Raw genomic sequence first — 17,211 nt, 5'->3', positions numbered from 1 at the left:
CCTTAGTCTGCTTGCATGCCAGGAATCTCTTCAGTTGGAAAGACTCGGAACTCTCCCACCTCACACCATGAGCACCTTGCGCCCGAGGACATTGAAGCACTTGACAAAGTCCCAGTCGGCGCCGCCCCCGCCCTGGGCCTCGATCTCGTCCCTCCGGGCCCACACGGCCTCCATGATGGCCAGCGCCTCCCTCAGCAGGCCGTACACGTCGAGCCTGCCCACGGCGGCCACGAGGTCCCGGAACGCGCCCTCCTCCTCCCGGGTCGCCAGGCAGCCCACGACGCAGAGCGGCCACGCGACGGTGCGCAGGCAGTGCGGCGAGGGGATCTCCTGCAGCAGGCTGCGGGCCTGGCCCACGCTCTCGCGCACGTCGGCGGCCTGCGGCTGCCAGCCGGAGATGACGACGAGGAGGTACGTCAGCGCGGCCTGGCCCCAGATGCGGCTGATGCTGGACACGGGCGGCATGCGCTGCTGCGGCAGGCCCGCGGCGGGCGTGAAGGGGAAGCCCGGCCCCGCGGACAGCGAGGTCCGCGCCAGGGACTCGGCGGCCAGGTCGGCGGCCGACTGCTGCGCGGCGTAGGCGAGGCGGGCGCGCAGCTCGCGCTCGATGGGGGCGGCGCGGCCGACGAGCTCGAGCAGCGAGAGGCGGCGCTGGGCGGCCATGTCGCGCTTCCAGGCGGCCAGGGCCGAGATCTGGCCGAGCGCCAGGACGACCCAGTTCTCGACGCCGACGAACTCGTCGAGGCGCAGGCGCGGGTCGCCGCAGCCGGGCTCGGTCTCAGTCAGCAGGTGGGCGTGGAACTTGGCGAGGCGCGGCGGGCGGTCGAGCGCCGTGCTCGAGACGACGTCCATGTGCAGCAGGACGGCCGTGTAGAAGCGCAGGGCCGACTGGTCCGAGTTGAAGGGCACCTTGTAGGCGATGTGCGGCACGAGGCTGCCGTGGTCCGACAGCTGGCCCATGATCTGGCACCACGAGGGGCCCGGGTCTGGCTCGTCGATGGTCGAGTTCTGGCGCACGAGCTGGTCGCAGAGCATGATGGCGGCGTCGAGGTGCATCGTCCAGTTGTTGCTCGTGCCGCCGGCGGCGATGGTGACCTCGAAGACGAGCAGCTGGATCACGCTGGCCATGACGCGCGCGCTCTCGGCCAGGTGGCCCCTGATGCCGCGGCGGTTGATGTCCTGGACGGCCGAGTGGAGCTCGCGCAGCGACAGCTCCTGCTGCTTCTGCAGCTCCGTGCCGACGGCGACCTGGCAGTGCGTGTGCTCCGCGTCCGTGTCGCTGCGCATGGCCATGGAGAAGAAGAAGGACGTCAGGCTGAGGGACGAGTGGAAGAGCGCCCTGCTGTTCATGAGGAGGACCAGCAGCCAGCCGCGGCCGTTGCTCAGGAGGGTGGGGCGGTAGAAGGGGTAGAGAAAGGGGAAGACGTAGTCGAGGTACATCATGATGAAGCTCGTGTCCCATTCCCGCTCGAGGCTGGGAGGGGCCAGAGACGCCTTTGGGAGCGCCCACTCGGTGTCCTTCTCCTGGCTCACCGAGGTCGAGGCGGGGCTGGGTTTCGTCTGGCCTGAGTGGTAGCCACCGTTGGACGAGACGGGAGTGGCGCCCGAGAAGGAGGCCTCGGACGCCGTGACCAGGGTGTACCCGGACTCGGGCCCGGAGTCGTCGGTGACGAAGCCGGCGGCCGTGGTGGAGGTCCTGGCCTCGCTGGCCTCGCTGGTGGCCCTGCCGTGGGTAGCGGAGGTGGAGGTGGAGGTAGAGACAGAGGCAGAGGCAGAAGCGGCAAGGGCAGGGCGGGCGGAGACGTGCTGCTCGCCGTCCGAGTCGGTGATCATCTCGATGTCCTCGGTGCCGTTGCCGATGCTCTGGTAGTAGCGCCTCTCGCGGCGCTGGGCGGCCCTGCGCTTGACCTCGGCCTTGAGCTTGTCGGCGCGCTCCTTCTGCCGGTCGCCGTTGTCCATCCACTCGGGCTTGGCGTCGCTGTAGAGGCAGTGAATCTCGAGGGCGGCGCACCCGGCGCAGACCGGCCGGCCCTCGTCGCACTTCTTGCGGCGCAGGCGGCAGGTCCAACAGCCTTCTGAGCTTCTGTGTTTGGAGTTCATAGCTGCTCTTGGTGTCATATGTTCACGCTCATAGTATTCCTTCACGATCAGAGAATCGAGGGTTCGTGCAATTTCTCTCATGCGCCGACGCCTACGAAGCAGGCTGGAGACAATGCGGTGGCGCTAGGTGCCACGGCGATTCAGTGGACTAAATTAGTCAGCCCAGAAGGTATCTCACACCGAGCTGTGCATCGGCGATTACAAATCCACCTTGGGCGACATTTTGTGCACCATTCGATAGACGCAATTCGGGTGAAACGATGTGACACCCATGATGGTAGCAATGTTTGCCTGGACACCTCAGAGGTTCTAGAACCGTGCTTTATCTTTCTGGCAGTTTTTTCCATCACAAATCATGTTGGCCGCGGACCGACACCAATTGCGAGTTGAGTAACTATTTACTGGGATATTGACCAGCTTTTGAGACCGCATTGTACGAACAACGACCAACGGCTCTTCCAGGTCAGCGGAACATCAGATGAGCCTGCCTAACAAATAGATCATGAGATCCGGGTATGCATATCTTGAGAACTGTAGCCATTCTCTTACGATGTCCAAATGACCAGGCGTACACAATGCACAGAAGTTGATTGACTGAGAGCCCTTTGTCCATCATGCAGAATGGAGAGCAGTAACGTCCCATGACTGGCACAAAGAGGCGTCTAAGCTACTCATAACAAAGACCAATCGTGGCCTCATGCCTTGAGAGAAGATCGGCCGGCCGTTTTCTATTAGTATTCACCACCCAAGATTTCAAGTCTTGGGTTTGTGTGTCTGGATGAGAGCGGCCGAAGCTCCACTACCTAATATCAACAACAAGAGACAGAATATCCCATATAAAGCTGTCGATGAATATGCCCTCTCAACTCCTTTACCCTGGGTTGCCGAAGCCACAGAATATAAATGCTGCTCCAGGCTCGATACGACCGCCTAATCCTGTAGCTGTAAGCCCGTGAGCACCTGACTCACAGTCTGTATTGTATGTTCAACAGCGAGTATACATGCGGGAACAGTGTGCACAGGATCAACTCTGCGGGCTGCCACATTAGTTTGATTTGGCCGTTCAAGGCAATCAGAGGGGAAGTGCACACCACTCGCACAATCTAGGGGCAGATATATGACGTTGGTATTGTTACACATATTTTGTGAGAGCAATAGAAAAATAATCTGGTCTACGGATGATTGGCACCATATGGTACCATCGACGTTGTATTCTGCGTGTGGAACATGGAAACTTAGAAAACGCCCTCCCATATATCACGGACAGTAAAACAACAATCTTAACTACTGGCAGCAGCAGCAGCAGCAACAGCAGGAGCACCCTTGAGATCCCCATCAGCAGCTGCATTCTTCTCGTGCGCCTGCTTCCACTCCTCCATCAGCCCAGCAAAGTCGGGAGGCAGGTACGGCGAAGTGAGCTCGGCGAAGAGGCCGGGCTTGCGATGCGTCTTGAGGCCCAGGTCCTTCATCAGCAGGTTCGTGTAGGGCACGCCCTCGAAGACGAAGTCGGGCAGGCTGGCGCCGTAGCCGCTGGGGTAGCGCCACTTGCCCCACTGGGTGTGCAGCATGATCTCGTCGATGACCTCCTGGCCCGACTTGGGCGCCCGGTCTAGCTGCTCGCCCATGAACGCCGCGATCCAGTGGCCCTGGATCGCCGCGACGGTCGCCGTGCTGACGCAGGAGATCATGCCGGCAAAGGCGAGGTTTCGCGACTCGATCATCGTGTAAGGGACGATGAAGCGGTAGTAGCGCAGGGGATCCGCCTCCTTGGGCACGAAGGCGAGCTTGGGCTGGTCCTTGAGGATGGGGAAGTCGCGGAGAACCTCGGCGTCTGCCTTCTCGGCAAGCGCCTTCTTCTCTGCCACCGTTCCGGGGAGGCCGAGCTGTTCCTCTCCGAGGCCAGCGAACTTGATCGTCGACTCTTTCTTCCAGCCCGTGGAGGCTACGAGAACATCCGACTCAATCGTCTCTCCACCGACGAGCACGACCTTGCGGGGCTCTAGGTGGTCGATGTTGTCGATGTGCACGCGGATCTTGCCCTCCCTGACGAGATCAAAGAATGAAGTGTCGTAGTTCAGGATGCTGAGACCGCTGCCGATCCAGAATGCCGAGTTCCACGGCTTGAGCTTCTTCAGCTCGGCATTGTTCTCATAGTTGATGGCAGTGGTGACATCGTTGCTCAGCACCTTCCAGAAAGACCTGACAATGAAGCGACCGAGAGCCGTGTTGTGAAGGAACCGCCGGATGCCGGGGTAGCCATCCTCGCCGCCCCAGGGGCAGGGACTCATCCAGCTCATGAACCGGACGTTGAGGATCTGGTCTAACCGCTTCTTGAGCGGAGTCACGAATGCAGGCGCAATCCACACCGGTCCGTGGCCGTTCGGGCGGACGATGAGGTCCACCTCCGCGCCCTGCTGGACCATGGCGTAGCACACGTCGTATGCCGACTTGGCGCCACCGACGACAGTCGCCCGCTTGACGTTCTTGAGAGTGGGCGCCTCCTTGCAGAAATCCTTTGCATGGAAGAAGGGCGCCTCGAAGTTTTCCGAGCCGCGGTAGGTCGGCATGTTGGGCGTTGATGTGAGGCCCGTGGCCAGGATCAGCTTTGCCGTGTCGACCTTGCGGCTCCCCTCGGGCGTCGTGACAGTCAGGCTCCAGCCCTTCTCGCCGTTCTTCTCGACGAGGTTGACTGCCGTGTTGAACTGGATGCGATCAAAGAAACCGAACTCTTTCGCGAAGTCTGTGAGATATCGGTGCAGGACCGCACCGGGGATGTGGTTGTTCGGCTTGACGCCGTACTTTTCTTCCGACATGGGAAAGTCGGGGAACTCATAGGTCCCAACCATGTTGTTGGACTTGAGGCCCGGATAGAGTCTGTTGTTTGACCACGTGCCACCACACGACTCAGCCGCTTCGAGCACGGCGATGTTGGCGTTGGGGTGCACCTGCTTGTAGGCTTTGGCAGCCGCCAAGCCAAACCAGCCTGGATCACGAATTGACAGATCAGTCTGCTGCGCCGCCAGATGCCTGATGACTGGATGCCCTTACCTGCGCCCACCACAACCGTATCAAATGATTCCGTCATGGCGATCTTTGTGCTATGAAACCCGCGAAACGACTTCAGAGGGCCAATGGCAATGGCGGGACGATTGGCGTTGATTTTTGGCTTGTAGACCAGGGTACCAGCTGGACGGAGAAACCGACGGACGGGGTATCGTGCGTAGAATGACATTTGCTACAACATAGCTTGGCCTTTGCACAGGGAATATGATCAAAGCCTGGATCTATCGCTCCCGTGAGGTCTTCGCGCAATGATGTTTGAAAGAGTAGGAAAATAGAGAAGAAGGGAGAGCAGGAGCGGAGAGGAAGTTCTTTTCCAAGCGGCTTGCAGCTGAGACGATCCAGTCCGTTATCTACCCCAAAGTGTCCAGTGCCAGGGTCTTGGAGCTAAGCCTTCACAGTCCATCTGGTTGGCTGAGAGCCAGATCTCCAAATAGCTTGCTAGCTAGCTAACTAGGTGGCCGTAGACAAGGGGCAATCCGGGCGTTTTCCGACGACCACCAGGGGCGGTTTCCGCATGGTCCTTTGCCGACATGTTTGTGATAAGCACAAGCTATCAGGTCTAAAACTAGCAGTCAAAGAACTGTACCGTCTGATAGCGGTAAGGTCCTGGATTGAAACGCGGGGGAGAGGCGCATGCATTCGGGACCTGGGGAAGTGAAATGGATGGCACACCGTCTCGAGCGCAACGCGCGGTTGGGACCCATAGCCAGCTATCTTACAAGTAGAATCCCTAGAAACGCGTTAGTGCTAACCCGACACAGTTCTAGTCTCCGAGACGGATGGAGCAAGATTTCCTGAGCCTGGGCTAGCTATCTATCCCACCATATTCCCAATATGGTGGTGGTGTCGGAAAGCGGACCTCTTGGGTTAGGAAATTCCGAAGGTGCACCGGAACCGCCGCTAAGCTCGGCCGGATGTGCCAAGAACACCCTGTCCAGGAGTATCACGACCTCTGGTTAGCGTTACGTAACTTGCTTCGTGCTTCTGACTTTCGCTAGGCCTTGGTCTTGGTGATAAAACTTACATAGAGCCAGTACCCCAGACCACCGAGTCCCTTTGATATGGTCTTTGGAGAGCGTCTGCAGCCTGCTTGGAGGAGGAGTCTCTTGGACTCAAAATAGAATGCTGACTGTTGGAGAATGCCTGCATGCGGGGTAAGCCTAGTTAGACGGCCCTTGGCCAGAACACATCCGGGATCCTTCAGGACCGGCGATCCTCCCGAAGACAGGGCCTCAACTATTGGGCAACTGCATCGCCAGGCTGTGGCATCTGCCGAATCGAGAACCATTGTCAACTTGCTGGTATGGTGTATTGCTGTTATGCCCAAACCATCGTCCATAATCCGTAGCCCGGCGTTTAGTTATGCGCTTGGGGTCTATCTGGCTGTGCTTATCTTCGTGCTGACCCGGACTGCTGGCCGTGTGGACCCTGAAAGATTAGAGGCATCCTGTACAGATAGATAGCAGAGATATCTCGGATGTCCACCCATCTATGGTTAGCACTGGTCTTTCTCTCCAAGAAGCCGACATGTCATTGAGGTGTCGGATGAGTTCAAGAGTTCGCCTTGCTGTGGCAAGTATGGGACACTGTCGGCGTGCCAGAGGACCCTCGGGTATTTCAAATCATTTGCTGCACCGTACCTCAGCCCTCAGCTGTCTGCGGGGGTGGATCTGGGGTACGCTCCCTGCCCTGTTGTCCGCGTGCGCTTCTGTCATAGCCCGAGCGGCAGGGTACAGGGCCAAGACCCTTAGCCGAAGCGCCTCGAGCTCGTGGCCTCCGGCTAGCTGCTCCAATTCGAGACCGTCTCTGACTAGGTACGCCTATCTCGTCCCCCCGCACGGATTGTCTCTAGCATGGAGTAGTAGCCAACAAGACCTGTTGGGTTGCATGGGGCCGGTGTGTGCGGTGATGAGGGAGGGGACACTGCTATCTTTGGCCTGGATGTAAACTTGGCATGATGCCAATGGACCGCCTCTTCTCCCTCTCTCCAATCCCTATTGAATTGACATATCAGACCTGAGAGACAACCGGCAAGATGCCTGAGCTCAGAGAAGGCCGAGTGGTGAAGCGCTCCAGCAATGCGAACAGCCACGAGCCGGCCAAGCGCCAAAGGGCGCCGTACGCCCTCCGGGCCTGTGACGCCTGCCGCAGGCGCAAAGGCAAATGCGACGGAGCGCAGCCCTGCGGCCATTGCGCCGGGCGCGGGCAGGGCTGCAGCTACAGCACGAGCCTGGCCTCCGATGAATGGTGGCTCGCCACCGTAGCGAGCGATGCCGCTGGCGATCGTGGTGAACAAACGCAGAACCTCCGTGCTAGTAAACGGGCGAGTTCGATCACATCGAGGTGGGGATCGACTGCCGCGCACGCATCGGCACATGGACCACACTGACAAGCCTGTAGCAGCAACACCAACACCCAAGAAGCCATCATGGAGATGATGTCGAACCTCCAAGGACAGCTCGACAGTCTTGCCTCTCATGTCCGGTCGTCCGGCCAGAATTCGAATGCTCAGCCGGCCAACCCGAACAACAGTGGCAGCGTCGGTGAGGGCTCGACACCGTCAAATGAGACCGAGGCGACACTGTCCGAGCACCTGGTCCGCCGCGCATCTCAGCACTTCTACGGGCCGACGAGTCCAGAATACAGTCTGAATGTCGCACAGATCAAACTGCGCCAGATGACATCCTCCGGCACACCTCTACAGAAGCAGCACCTGCAGCTTGCCAGCATCGACGACGACGCCGTTTCCGACCACGAAGACAGTAATGAGATCGACCAATCCACTCCCGCCGGCTCTCCGCAGAACCGTGACCGCGGCGAGAAGACGCGGCTCATGCGCTTCCGCTCCCTGATGAGCCTTCAAGAAGCGGTGCGGCTTCTATTCGTATACCAAGAAGTCGTCGGCGAATTCCACCCCATCATAGACATCGACAAGATAATGGCGCGGCTTCGATCGTGCTATGCCGATGTGGACCCGGCGCTCTGGGACTGTTCTCCTGGCCGGTCAGGGTCAACAACGGGAGACGAGGAGATCTTGATCCTCAATCTTGCCTTGGCGATTGCGCTCCGTGCCGAAGCGAAGTCGTCGACGCATGAAATGGAGGGCCAGATACGGGAAAGTTTTGAAGATTCTGTCAACAGCAGGATAGCTGCGCCAGTAACCAGTCTCAATGCCGTGACCATAACCCTCCTCAAGGTATGTGACATACGCTGTGTTGATCTAGCATGTAGTCAGGGCAGAATGACTTACGCCTAGCATCACAGGGGTTCTATGACTTCTTCTACGACATGATCCGCTCGTCCTGGCGGATGTGTGGTATCGCAGGGCGCATGCTCATGGAGCTTGGGCTTCATAATGGCGACCAGTCCAAATTCGTGGTCGACTCCGAGTCTCAACGCACAGATGTCTCTACCCTTGTGTGCAGCATCGTCATTCTCGACCGCCAGTGGAGCGCCTCGACAGGTTTACCAAAGAACTTTCAGGACTCGCACTTCGATCCTCTGCCGAAAGCTTCTGTAAGTCAACCGTAACAGGAAGTTCAAGAGATGCCAATTAAACTGACCTGGTGCATTAGATCAAGAACCCCTATCTCAAGGCCATGCTATCCTTCATCCTCATCAGCGACAAGTTCAACGAGCCAATATCCCAGGCTGCCAAAGGCGAGAAGTACAACGACGACGACGCATTCGAGGTGATGAACTTTCAGATCGAGCAGTGGCGCAAGAAGTCTGTCGGCGCGCACTGCCTTACCCAGGTAGACAGCTGGGCCTCGGATCCGTCGACGAGACCGCCGTCGTGGGCCATCCTCCTGACCCTCCGGGCAATGTCCATCCGCAGCCTCCTGCTCAAGCCGTCCTTCTTCTCCCAGCACGACACAGAGGCCAGCAGGAAGTGCCTCCGGCCGGCGATAGAGATCGCGTCGACCATGATCAACGCCCTGTACACCCTGGACACGACTACCGACATATACCGGAAGCAGCACCCGTACTACCAGCACTTGCTGGCCTCGGCCTCGGCGCTGGCCTTCCTCATCGTCGCCTCCATGGAGCAGAACCGGCATACGCGAGGGGTCAGCCTGCCTCCGGACCTGATCGAGACCCTGAACCGCACCACCGAGATGGCCATCACCCTCGCCGCGAACTATGCCAAGACGTCGAGGGCTTCGCGGAGGCTGCTGAAGAAACTGTCAGAGATGCGGGGGAGCCTGATAGGTCTCGGCATTACGCAGACACCCGCCACCCTGTCCCAGGAGAAGAGACAACCTCAAAGAAGGGAACAAGAGGCATCGCTGGCAAACACTTCCCGCGCGGTGCAGAGGAAAGCCCTGCCGCAACAACAAGCACTGGTTCCTTCGGGATCGTTCGAGTTCCGAGCCGAATTCACTCAGCCTTTCGACGTCAGCACCACTGCCCCAGCGTTCACAGGTAGTATGGCGCCGCTTTCTGATTTCGACTTGCAGTCAGGAGGCTGGGCCGAGTCGCTTTGGTTCCACTGGCCCCTTGGAGCCGACTCCAGCATGTTTCCTGAGCCTGGCACATAGACTGCCTGTGAGGGAGTTAATCGTATGATGGGTTAGTCTTGGTTTCAAGGAGCACATGGGGGTGTCAATTGAGCGTATCGAGTAATTGCTCGACCATAAATTGTCCATTGGGGGGGGTATTGGGTATTTCATGTTTCTTCATTTGTAGGCATCGCTTGCCGCAATATCGAGACTGTCTAGCTCGTATGCCGCACTCGAAGTGAAAAGATATCCACCTTTATGCTGCCGCTCCCATGCTTGCCTTTGGTACCTCTGATTCTGCGTCATGTCCGTCGTTGATCGCCGCCGCGGTGCGTCTGCGCGACGCGCTCCCCGCCGCCGGTTGTCGCTGGAAGCCCTCCCACCGCTCGAACCCGTCAGTATGTATACCCATGGAGTCCAGCATCCTGCCAGCCGTCTGGTCGACCAGGTCCTCCAAGCTCGCCGGTCTCGTGTAGAAGGCCGGGACGGGAGGGAAGATCGTGGCGCCCGCGCGGCGCAGGAAGAGCATGTTGTCGAGGTGGATGTCGCTCAGGGGCGTCTCGCGGACGGCGAGCACCAGCCTGCGGTCCTCCTTGAGGCTCACGTCGGCCGCGCGCGAGATGAGGTCGTCGCAGAAGCCCGACCTCACGGCGGCCAGCGTCTTCATGCTGCACGGCACGATGATCATGCCGTCGTGCTGGAAGGACCCCGAGGCGATGGGCGCCGAGAGGTCCTTGGCCGTGTACGTCTTGCTCGCCATGCCCCGGATCTCCGCCTCGCTCAGCGACGTCTCGTATTTCATCGTCGCGAGCGCCCACTTGCTGATCACGAGGTGCGTTTCGACCCCGAGCTGTCGTAATATTTCGAGAATGCGGATAGCGTAGACCGTGCCGGTGGCGCCTGTGATCCCTATGACAATCCTGCGAGGCCTCGGGGGCTCATGCCGGATATGCCGTTGATGGGATGTCGCATGGGCATCGTGTCGGTGCTCGCCGAACCTTGGAGCTGGGTGAGGGGTGTCGTGGTGATTCGATGCTGGTGGACGCGAAGACAGAGACTTGGTCGTGTGGAAAGCCGCCCTGCCCGAATGAAGCGTACGAGCTGAGCTCGACCCCCATGTCCAGATGGTTCTACGAAGACAAGGAGCATGCATTGTCACGTCTGTAAAGGCATCGTGACATATGGAAAGTCTAGGTGGTCTGCCTTTACATAGACCTTGAATGATATAATCTAGCTGCGGCACCCCTCACTGGTCCTGTACGCACCATGAGCGCCAGAAGACGGAATTGCACTTTCTCGGTACTTCTTGGAGGCGAACTTTGGCAGTGGAAGCTAGCTGGAGATAACACAGGCGCTGGTAGTGTGGAGATTCCGAAGGTCGGAATGTCCGTGAATGGGGGAAATCCCTCCCCACATCGGGACAAGATCCCCGAGGTACCAACCAGGTCGTCATACTGCATGAATAGTGTTAGATATGGCCGCGCTACCATGGCATTGTCCTTCTAAATATTTGGAGAGGGATGCCGATTTGTAGGTTGAGAGCTTGCATCTAGACGAGTCACCATGTCCCGGCTTGCCATCACCAGAGCTGCCGCGCTCACGGCCCAGCGTGTGAAAGCAGTCAACGCATCCAGCACAATTGGAATTTCGGGGTATCGTCAGAAAAGTACACTCGCTTCTCAACCTGAACACATCGCAGCACAGCTCGATTTCCGCACCTTCATCGATGTTTTGCGCAAGGACGGCGATCTTGCCGAGATCAACCAGGAGATCGATCCTCACCTGGAAGTGGGCGCTATCGTGAGACGGGTCAGCGAGGTCGACGGCAAAGCTCCACTGTTCAATAATGTGAAGGGAGCCAAAAATGGGCTGTGGAGGATGTTCGGCAATGCTGCAAGCCTGAGGAGGTCAGAGGACCAAAGGTATGGACGCATTGCCCGTTCTCTGGGCTTGCCTCCTAATGCAAGCTGGAAGGCCATCCTGGAGAGGAGTCAGGAAGGCAAGGCGCGTCCCCCATTACCTCCCCGCGTCGTGTCGACGGGCCCATGCAAGCAGAACAAGATATCCGGCGACGACATCGATCTCCACAAGTTGCCGGCACCCATGCTGCATCAAGCTGACGGCGGCAAATACATACAATCATACGGAGTCCACGTGTTAACGACACCCGACGGCTCATGGACAAACTGGTCAATATTCCGCGGGATGATCCACGATAGCAAGCGTCTCGTCTGCCTCGTTGGTACCGGACAGCACAATGCCATCATCCGGGAAAAGTGGCTGAAAGAAGGCAAGACCGAGATGCCGTGGGCATTGGCTTTCGGTGTCCCACCTGCTGTCAACTTGGCCGCTGCGTGTCCGATCCCTGAGGGGGTCTCTGAAGCCGAATTTGTCGGTGCAATGGTCGGGCAACCGCTCGAGGTGGTGAAGTGCGAAACGAATGATCTCATGGTACCTGCAAACAGCGAGATCGTCTTTGAGGGAACCACCTCCCTGATTGACAAGGCGTACGAGGGCCCGTTCGAAGATTACCAGGGTCTTCACTTTGATGACGACAAGCACTTGCATCCCTTGTTTACTGTCAACGCTATCACCTACCGTGATGATGCAATTATGCCGGTGTCTGTTCCCGGAAGGATCACGGATGAATCAGTGAGTTTTTGCGTAGACATCACTCCGGTGGCATTGGAGCTCTGCTGACTTTAGCCATAGCACACAACGGCATCAATGGCTTCGGAAGAACTCTTGATGCTTTGCAGGAAACACGATCTCCCGATCGCTGACGCCTTTGCTCCTCTCGAGACCATGGCAACATGGTGTGCTTTGAAAGTGGATGTCGACAAGCTCACCGCACTGAACACTACCTCTCAAGAGTTCTGCGAGAAGCTAGGCCGCATACTGTTCAACGACAAGAGCTCCATGCTGATCAATCGCATTCTGCTATTCGGATATGACGTGGACATCCGCAACTTCAAGGACATCATGTGGGCGCTGGTCACGAGGTGCCGTCCAGGCCAGGACGAGTATGTTTTTGAGGATGTCCCGGGGTTTCCTCTGACCCCGTACATGTCTCACGGAGGAGGCAACCCGAAGATGGGAGGCAAGGCTATTTCCGACTGCTTATTCCCCATGGAATACAAGGGAGAGAGGTCATTCAGAGGCGTGGACTTTGAGAGGAGCTACACTAAAGAAGTGAAGGACCGGGTCCTTGCAAACTGGACGGCTATGGGATTTGAGGAAGTGTAAGCAAATAATACAGTTACGATCCTATTGGTATAGCTATAGATATAGAGAAAGTGATTCAAACACAAGTGTGGACTTTCCTAGAAAGGTGGGGATGAACGACTCTTATATGCTGATCTCTAGTTCCTTGTCAGTCATTGCCAGTGCCAAATCGTTGCCCTATGATTTCAAAACATCTAATTACCCCGCTTGAGGAGTCTCTACAGTGCAGTATACTGAGGTCACAACAACCAACGTTTCTGCATCAAGGCACGCAAGATGACAAAGTCCATTTCAGCAGTGGAGCTTGCGAAGCATGATAAACCAGATAATGTCTGGATCGCCGTTGATGGTCAGGTGTACGATATGACAGAATTCGCGCCAGGGCACCCTGGAGGAGCCGAGGGTAAGGGAACACTTTGCCAGCTGGACAACTTCAGCAGCTGAATACTTTACAGTCATATATCAGCATGCAGGTAGTGACGCATCAGCGGCATACAACGAGGTTCATGCGCCTTCACTGATTCGCAAGGCCCTCGAGCCTCAGTGCCACATTGGCTCTCTGGACCCGAAGGATCTGCAGAAATTGAAGGACGACTCGCCTGACATTTCAGCTACAACACCTTCAATGACAGAGACACAGGCACGTCCGGACCTGAACTCAATCATTAATCTTGACGACTTTGAAGCGGTTGCATCGAGGTGTCTCTCCAAAAAGGCAATGGCTTTCATCAGCAGTGGATCGAACGACAACATGACGAGAGACGCCAACAGGTCCATCCTGAATCGCATATGGCTGCGACCCGAGGTCATGCGGGATGTGACCAAGGTTACGACAGCAACCAATCTCTTCGGCGTCGACTTGGACTTTCCTGTGTATATCGCGCCTACTGGTGCTGCAAAGACTGGAGGTGCCGAGGGTGAGCTCACACTTGCCCGTGGGGCGGCAGCCAGCGGCATCGTGCATTGTTTTGCGACGCCGTCCTCATATCCTTATAGCGAGATACTGGAGGCAACTCCTAAGCACTGCTTCTTCCAGCTTTATGTCAACAAGGACCGGAGAAAGTCCGAAACGGCCATCCGAGAAGCTGTTGCCTCGGGCAAGGTGAAGGCTATACTGGTCACAGTCGACGTCCCTGTGATCCCCAAACGCGAGGCAGACGAGCGTGTCAGATCATCCGCACCCATGGCACTTGCTGGAGTCAACGTCTCTATCACCGCAGGTGACAAGAAAGGTGGTGGACTGGCTCGGCAAGCAGCGTCTTTCATTGATGCGAGCATCGACTGGGATATCATCACCTGGCTTCGAAGTCTCTGTTCCTTGCCGATATTGGTCAAGGGGATCCAGACAGCGCGTGATGCCAAGACTGCATTCCTGAAGGGCTATGATGGCATCGTCTTGAGCAATCATGGCGGTCGAGCAGCGGACCATGCACCACCAGCAATTCTCATTCTCCTAGAGATACAGAAGAACTGCCCGGAAGTCCTCGAGTCTATGGAGGTGTTGATAGACGGCGGCTTCCGAAGAGGCGCAGATGTGGTGAAGGCCATATGCCTGGGTGCTTCTGTTGTTGGACTGGGCCGCCCTTTTCTCTACTCGCTTACTTATGGCCAAGAAGGAGTTGAACATGCGATCTCAAGTAGGTTTTCCCACGGCTTTCTAAGAAAGAGTCCACAGCTAACCGAGACCTTTCGGCAGTCCTTCGCGACGAGGTCGAGACTGCTATGCGACTATGCGGCATGACCAACCTCATGCGAGACGCACACCCACGATTTGTGAATACGCTAGACGTTGATCATCTAGTACCACAAGAGAATCACCCTTATGCAACAAAGATTGTAAGAAGGAGATCGCGACTTTGAATTTCAAAGAAAGGTAACTAGATTAGCAAGCTTAGGCTCATCTGGAAAAATCAACATGCATAAACGCCCAGTATTAATATGATGTAGAAAATCCAATCCTATACAGAATCACTCCATCCAGGTGACTGTCTTGTAGTACAGGAATTCATCCAGTCCCTGGTATCCGTTGAAGCGACCGAATCCGCTCTTCTTCACGCCTCCATGCGGAAGGGGGTACTCATCATGGACCGTCATGGAGTTGATGTGCACTGCTCCCGACTCCAGTCCGTCGGCAACGCGGAATCCTGCACCCAGATTCTCCGTGAATACGGCCGCCGAAAGGCCATACTCGGTGTTGTTTGCCAGTTCGACCGCTTCTGACTCTGTCTTGAACGTGAACAGAGATACGCTAGGGCCGAAGGACTCATTCTGATAGAGGTCCATGTTCGTGTCAACGCCCGTCAGAACAACAGGCTTCATTCTCGTCTCTACCTCGCCTTCACTGAGCCCCTCCAAGAGAGGCAGAGGCTTCGCACCCTTACTCGTGGCGTCCGAGACGAGCTTACGGTTCCGTTGTGCTGAAGCAGCAGTTACTAGTACGGGTGTTGTTTCTGCAGATCCAAATACCCGCTGTACTGTCTCGCTGAGGACCTTTTGGAACTGGGCAGCGATCGATTCATGCACCAGAATGCGCTCCGTCGACATGCAGATTTGGCCAGCCTAGGGCGACGAGTGTTAGCATCTGACTTCAGCAAGGTTGCCAGGTCGCTCTGGGACTTACATTCATGAAAGCGCCCAGCGCGCAGTGCAGAGCAGCCTTTTCCAGGTCGGCATCTTCCAAGACGATAGCGCTCGCCTTACCGCCGAGTTCCATGAGCACCGGCTTGAGGTGTTTGCCCGCTGTAGCCGCGATGATGCTGCCGACCCGTGTACTGCCAGTGAAATTGACCTTTTTGACATGAGGATGAGCAACGAGGCTGTCGATGATTGTGGGCGCAGCGGCAGGGGAGTGGAATATCAGATTCAAGCAACCGTCAGGGAGCCCGGCCTGTCGAAAGACGTCCGCAATACCCCAGTAGCATCGTGGCGTGAATTCAGCGCCTTTGAGAATGGCGGTATTGCCAGTTGCCAACGCAAAAGTGACCGAACGCAATCCAAGATGGTAAGGGGCGTTCCTGAGACGTCGAACAGCGGTATTAGGAATGAACTACCAGACTGCAGGCTGAATAGGCAACTTACCATGGAGCAATGCCCAAGTTGACTCCATAGGGCCGCTTCAGGACCATGGCCTTCATCCCTTTATGATTCGACTCGGGAATCGATCCCTGAACCGCGCCAGCGATTCTGCCAGCGGTGTCTTTGAGTCCGTCGATCGACAGACCCAGGATGAAGTCTTGATAGTCCTGATTCGCGCCAATTTCATGGTGCATGTAATCGCCGAGCTCTTCGCGTCGCTTATTCATGATATCAGCCGCCGCAAGGAAGATGTCACGTCTCTCTGACGCTTTCGTTCGCGACCAGGCCGGAAAGGTGTCGTGCGCATTTTGAACAGCATTTTCCACATGCTCCTTGGTCGCACATGAAAGAGACCAGACCTCCTTGCCAGTCAGCGGACTCGTGACCGGGAAAGTTTCGGTGGTCTCAACATCTTTGCCGTTGATGATGAGAGGAATCGTGACATTCGTCGAGAGGGGCCGGCGACCCAGCCCTCGACATTGTTGTGCGTTGAGCCAGCGGGGCCGACTTGTTCGTGGGATTATGAGCCTGTTCATGCTGCAGGTTCAACTTATGTATTAGCTCTGCAATGACGAAGCCGCCAGAATGAAACACCAGGTTGAAGGACGATCAGATATAAGCCGAAGGGTTGCTCATCACAGTCTCAATATTGGACTTTCATGCAAGCATCTTGCTCATCACTTCTGGAACTTGGGGAACTAGGTCGCTATAGATAAGAGCCTTGGCACCCCTGAGGTCTGGGGCCGGCTAGGGGACCCGGCCTATTGATCCGTTGGCAGGGTGTTCCGGTGCGGCCTGATCGGAAATTCCGCGAGCATACTCATGTGCTAAACTAGTCCTACACATCTAAATCTTCAAGAGGAAATTTCTCTTTTAGGGATCACATAACAGTCCAATATGAAATACGAATCTTGTGGTTGATGATTTCCTCTCTCGTGAGAGGGCCGGTGCCGCCCTGGCTCCGCCATGTGCACTGGGTGCGCAGTGGTTCATAATCTTGGACAGCATTATTTTGCCACCCGCCTAACCTTGACACACTACTAAACATGGGCATGGACATAGGTGCAGTAAAAATGCAGCCGGCTGCTATACTTTTTAAACAAAGCAAAAAATGTTTGATGTTCTGATCCTTGATTTTCTTGAATGTGGTTACGATCAGCCTTTAACAGACCGTTTAAAGCTTAATTATGAATTTAAATTCCGATTATAAATGATAGTCTGTAAACACCTATTTGCTGCTGTCTAT

The 17,211-nt window shown here is 56.5% G+C and overlaps 6 protein-coding genes across 6 annotated transcripts; 2 read left to right on the top strand and 4 right to left on the bottom strand.

The window, feature by feature from the left end:
* Positions 1–60: 60 nt before the first annotated feature.
* E0L32_000357 (uncharacterized protein) lies at positions 61–2,100 on the bottom strand (the record flags this gene model as incomplete). The annotated part of the gene is made up of 1 exon (XM_031137884.1): positions 61–2,100. One exon carries the CDS (start codon positions 2,098–2,100, stop codon positions 61–63), a length of 2,040 nt encoding a protein of 679 aa, XP_030997734.1.
* A 1,280-nt stretch (positions 2,101–3,380) lies between these two features.
* On the bottom strand, positions 3,381–5,185 carry E0L32_000356 (uncharacterized protein; the record flags this gene model as incomplete). Its single annotated transcript, XM_031137873.1, has 2 exons — positions 3,381–5,083; positions 5,149–5,185. The coding sequence occupies 2 exons, from the start codon at positions 5,183–5,185 to the stop codon at positions 3,381–3,383; spliced, it is 1,740 nt and encodes a 579-aa protein (XP_030997733.1).
* A 2,013-nt stretch (positions 5,186–7,198) lies between these two features.
* On the top strand, positions 7,199–9,704 carry E0L32_000355 (uncharacterized protein; the record flags this gene model as incomplete). The annotated part of the gene is made up of 4 exons (XM_031137862.1): positions 7,199–7,506; positions 7,564–8,359; positions 8,428–8,679; positions 8,739–9,704. The coding sequence occupies 4 exons, from the start codon at positions 7,199–7,201 to the stop codon at positions 9,702–9,704; spliced, it is 2,322 nt and encodes a 773-aa protein (XP_030997732.1).
* Positions 9,705–9,921: 217 nt separating this feature from the next.
* On the bottom strand, positions 9,922–10,818 carry E0L32_000354 (uncharacterized protein; the record flags this gene model as incomplete). Its single annotated transcript, XM_031137851.1, has 1 exon — positions 9,922–10,818. One exon carries the CDS (start codon positions 10,816–10,818, stop codon positions 9,922–9,924), a length of 897 nt encoding a protein of 298 aa, XP_030997731.1.
* Positions 10,819–11,228: 410 nt separating this feature from the next.
* On the top strand, positions 11,229–14,785 carry E0L32_000353 (uncharacterized protein; the record flags this gene model as incomplete). The annotated part of the gene is made up of 7 exons (XM_031137840.1): positions 11,229–12,317; positions 12,378–12,907; positions 12,957–12,996; positions 13,158–13,293; positions 13,346–14,527; positions 14,587–14,726; positions 14,777–14,785. The coding sequence occupies 7 exons, from the start codon at positions 11,229–11,231 to the stop codon at positions 14,783–14,785; spliced, it is 3,126 nt and encodes a 1,041-aa protein (XP_030997730.1).
* A 73-nt stretch (positions 14,786–14,858) lies between these two features.
* On the bottom strand, positions 14,859–16,501 carry E0L32_000352 (uncharacterized protein; the record flags this gene model as incomplete). Its single annotated transcript, XM_031137829.1, has 3 exons — positions 14,859–15,449; positions 15,511–15,904; positions 15,969–16,501. The coding sequence occupies 3 exons, from the start codon at positions 16,499–16,501 to the stop codon at positions 14,859–14,861; spliced, it is 1,518 nt and encodes a 505-aa protein (XP_030997729.1).
* Between the last annotated feature and the right edge of the window lie 710 nt (positions 16,502–17,211).

Source organism: Thyridium curvatum (assembly GCF_004353045.1).
Source record: "Thyridium curvatum strain D216 chromosome Unknown NODE_1_length_1224711_cov_81.814160, whole genome shotgun sequence".
Taxonomy (NCBI): domain Eukaryota; kingdom Fungi; phylum Ascomycota; class Sordariomycetes; order Thyridiales; family Thyridiaceae; genus Thyridium; species Thyridium curvatum.
This window is presented reverse-complemented; position numbering and strand designations above follow the sequence as displayed.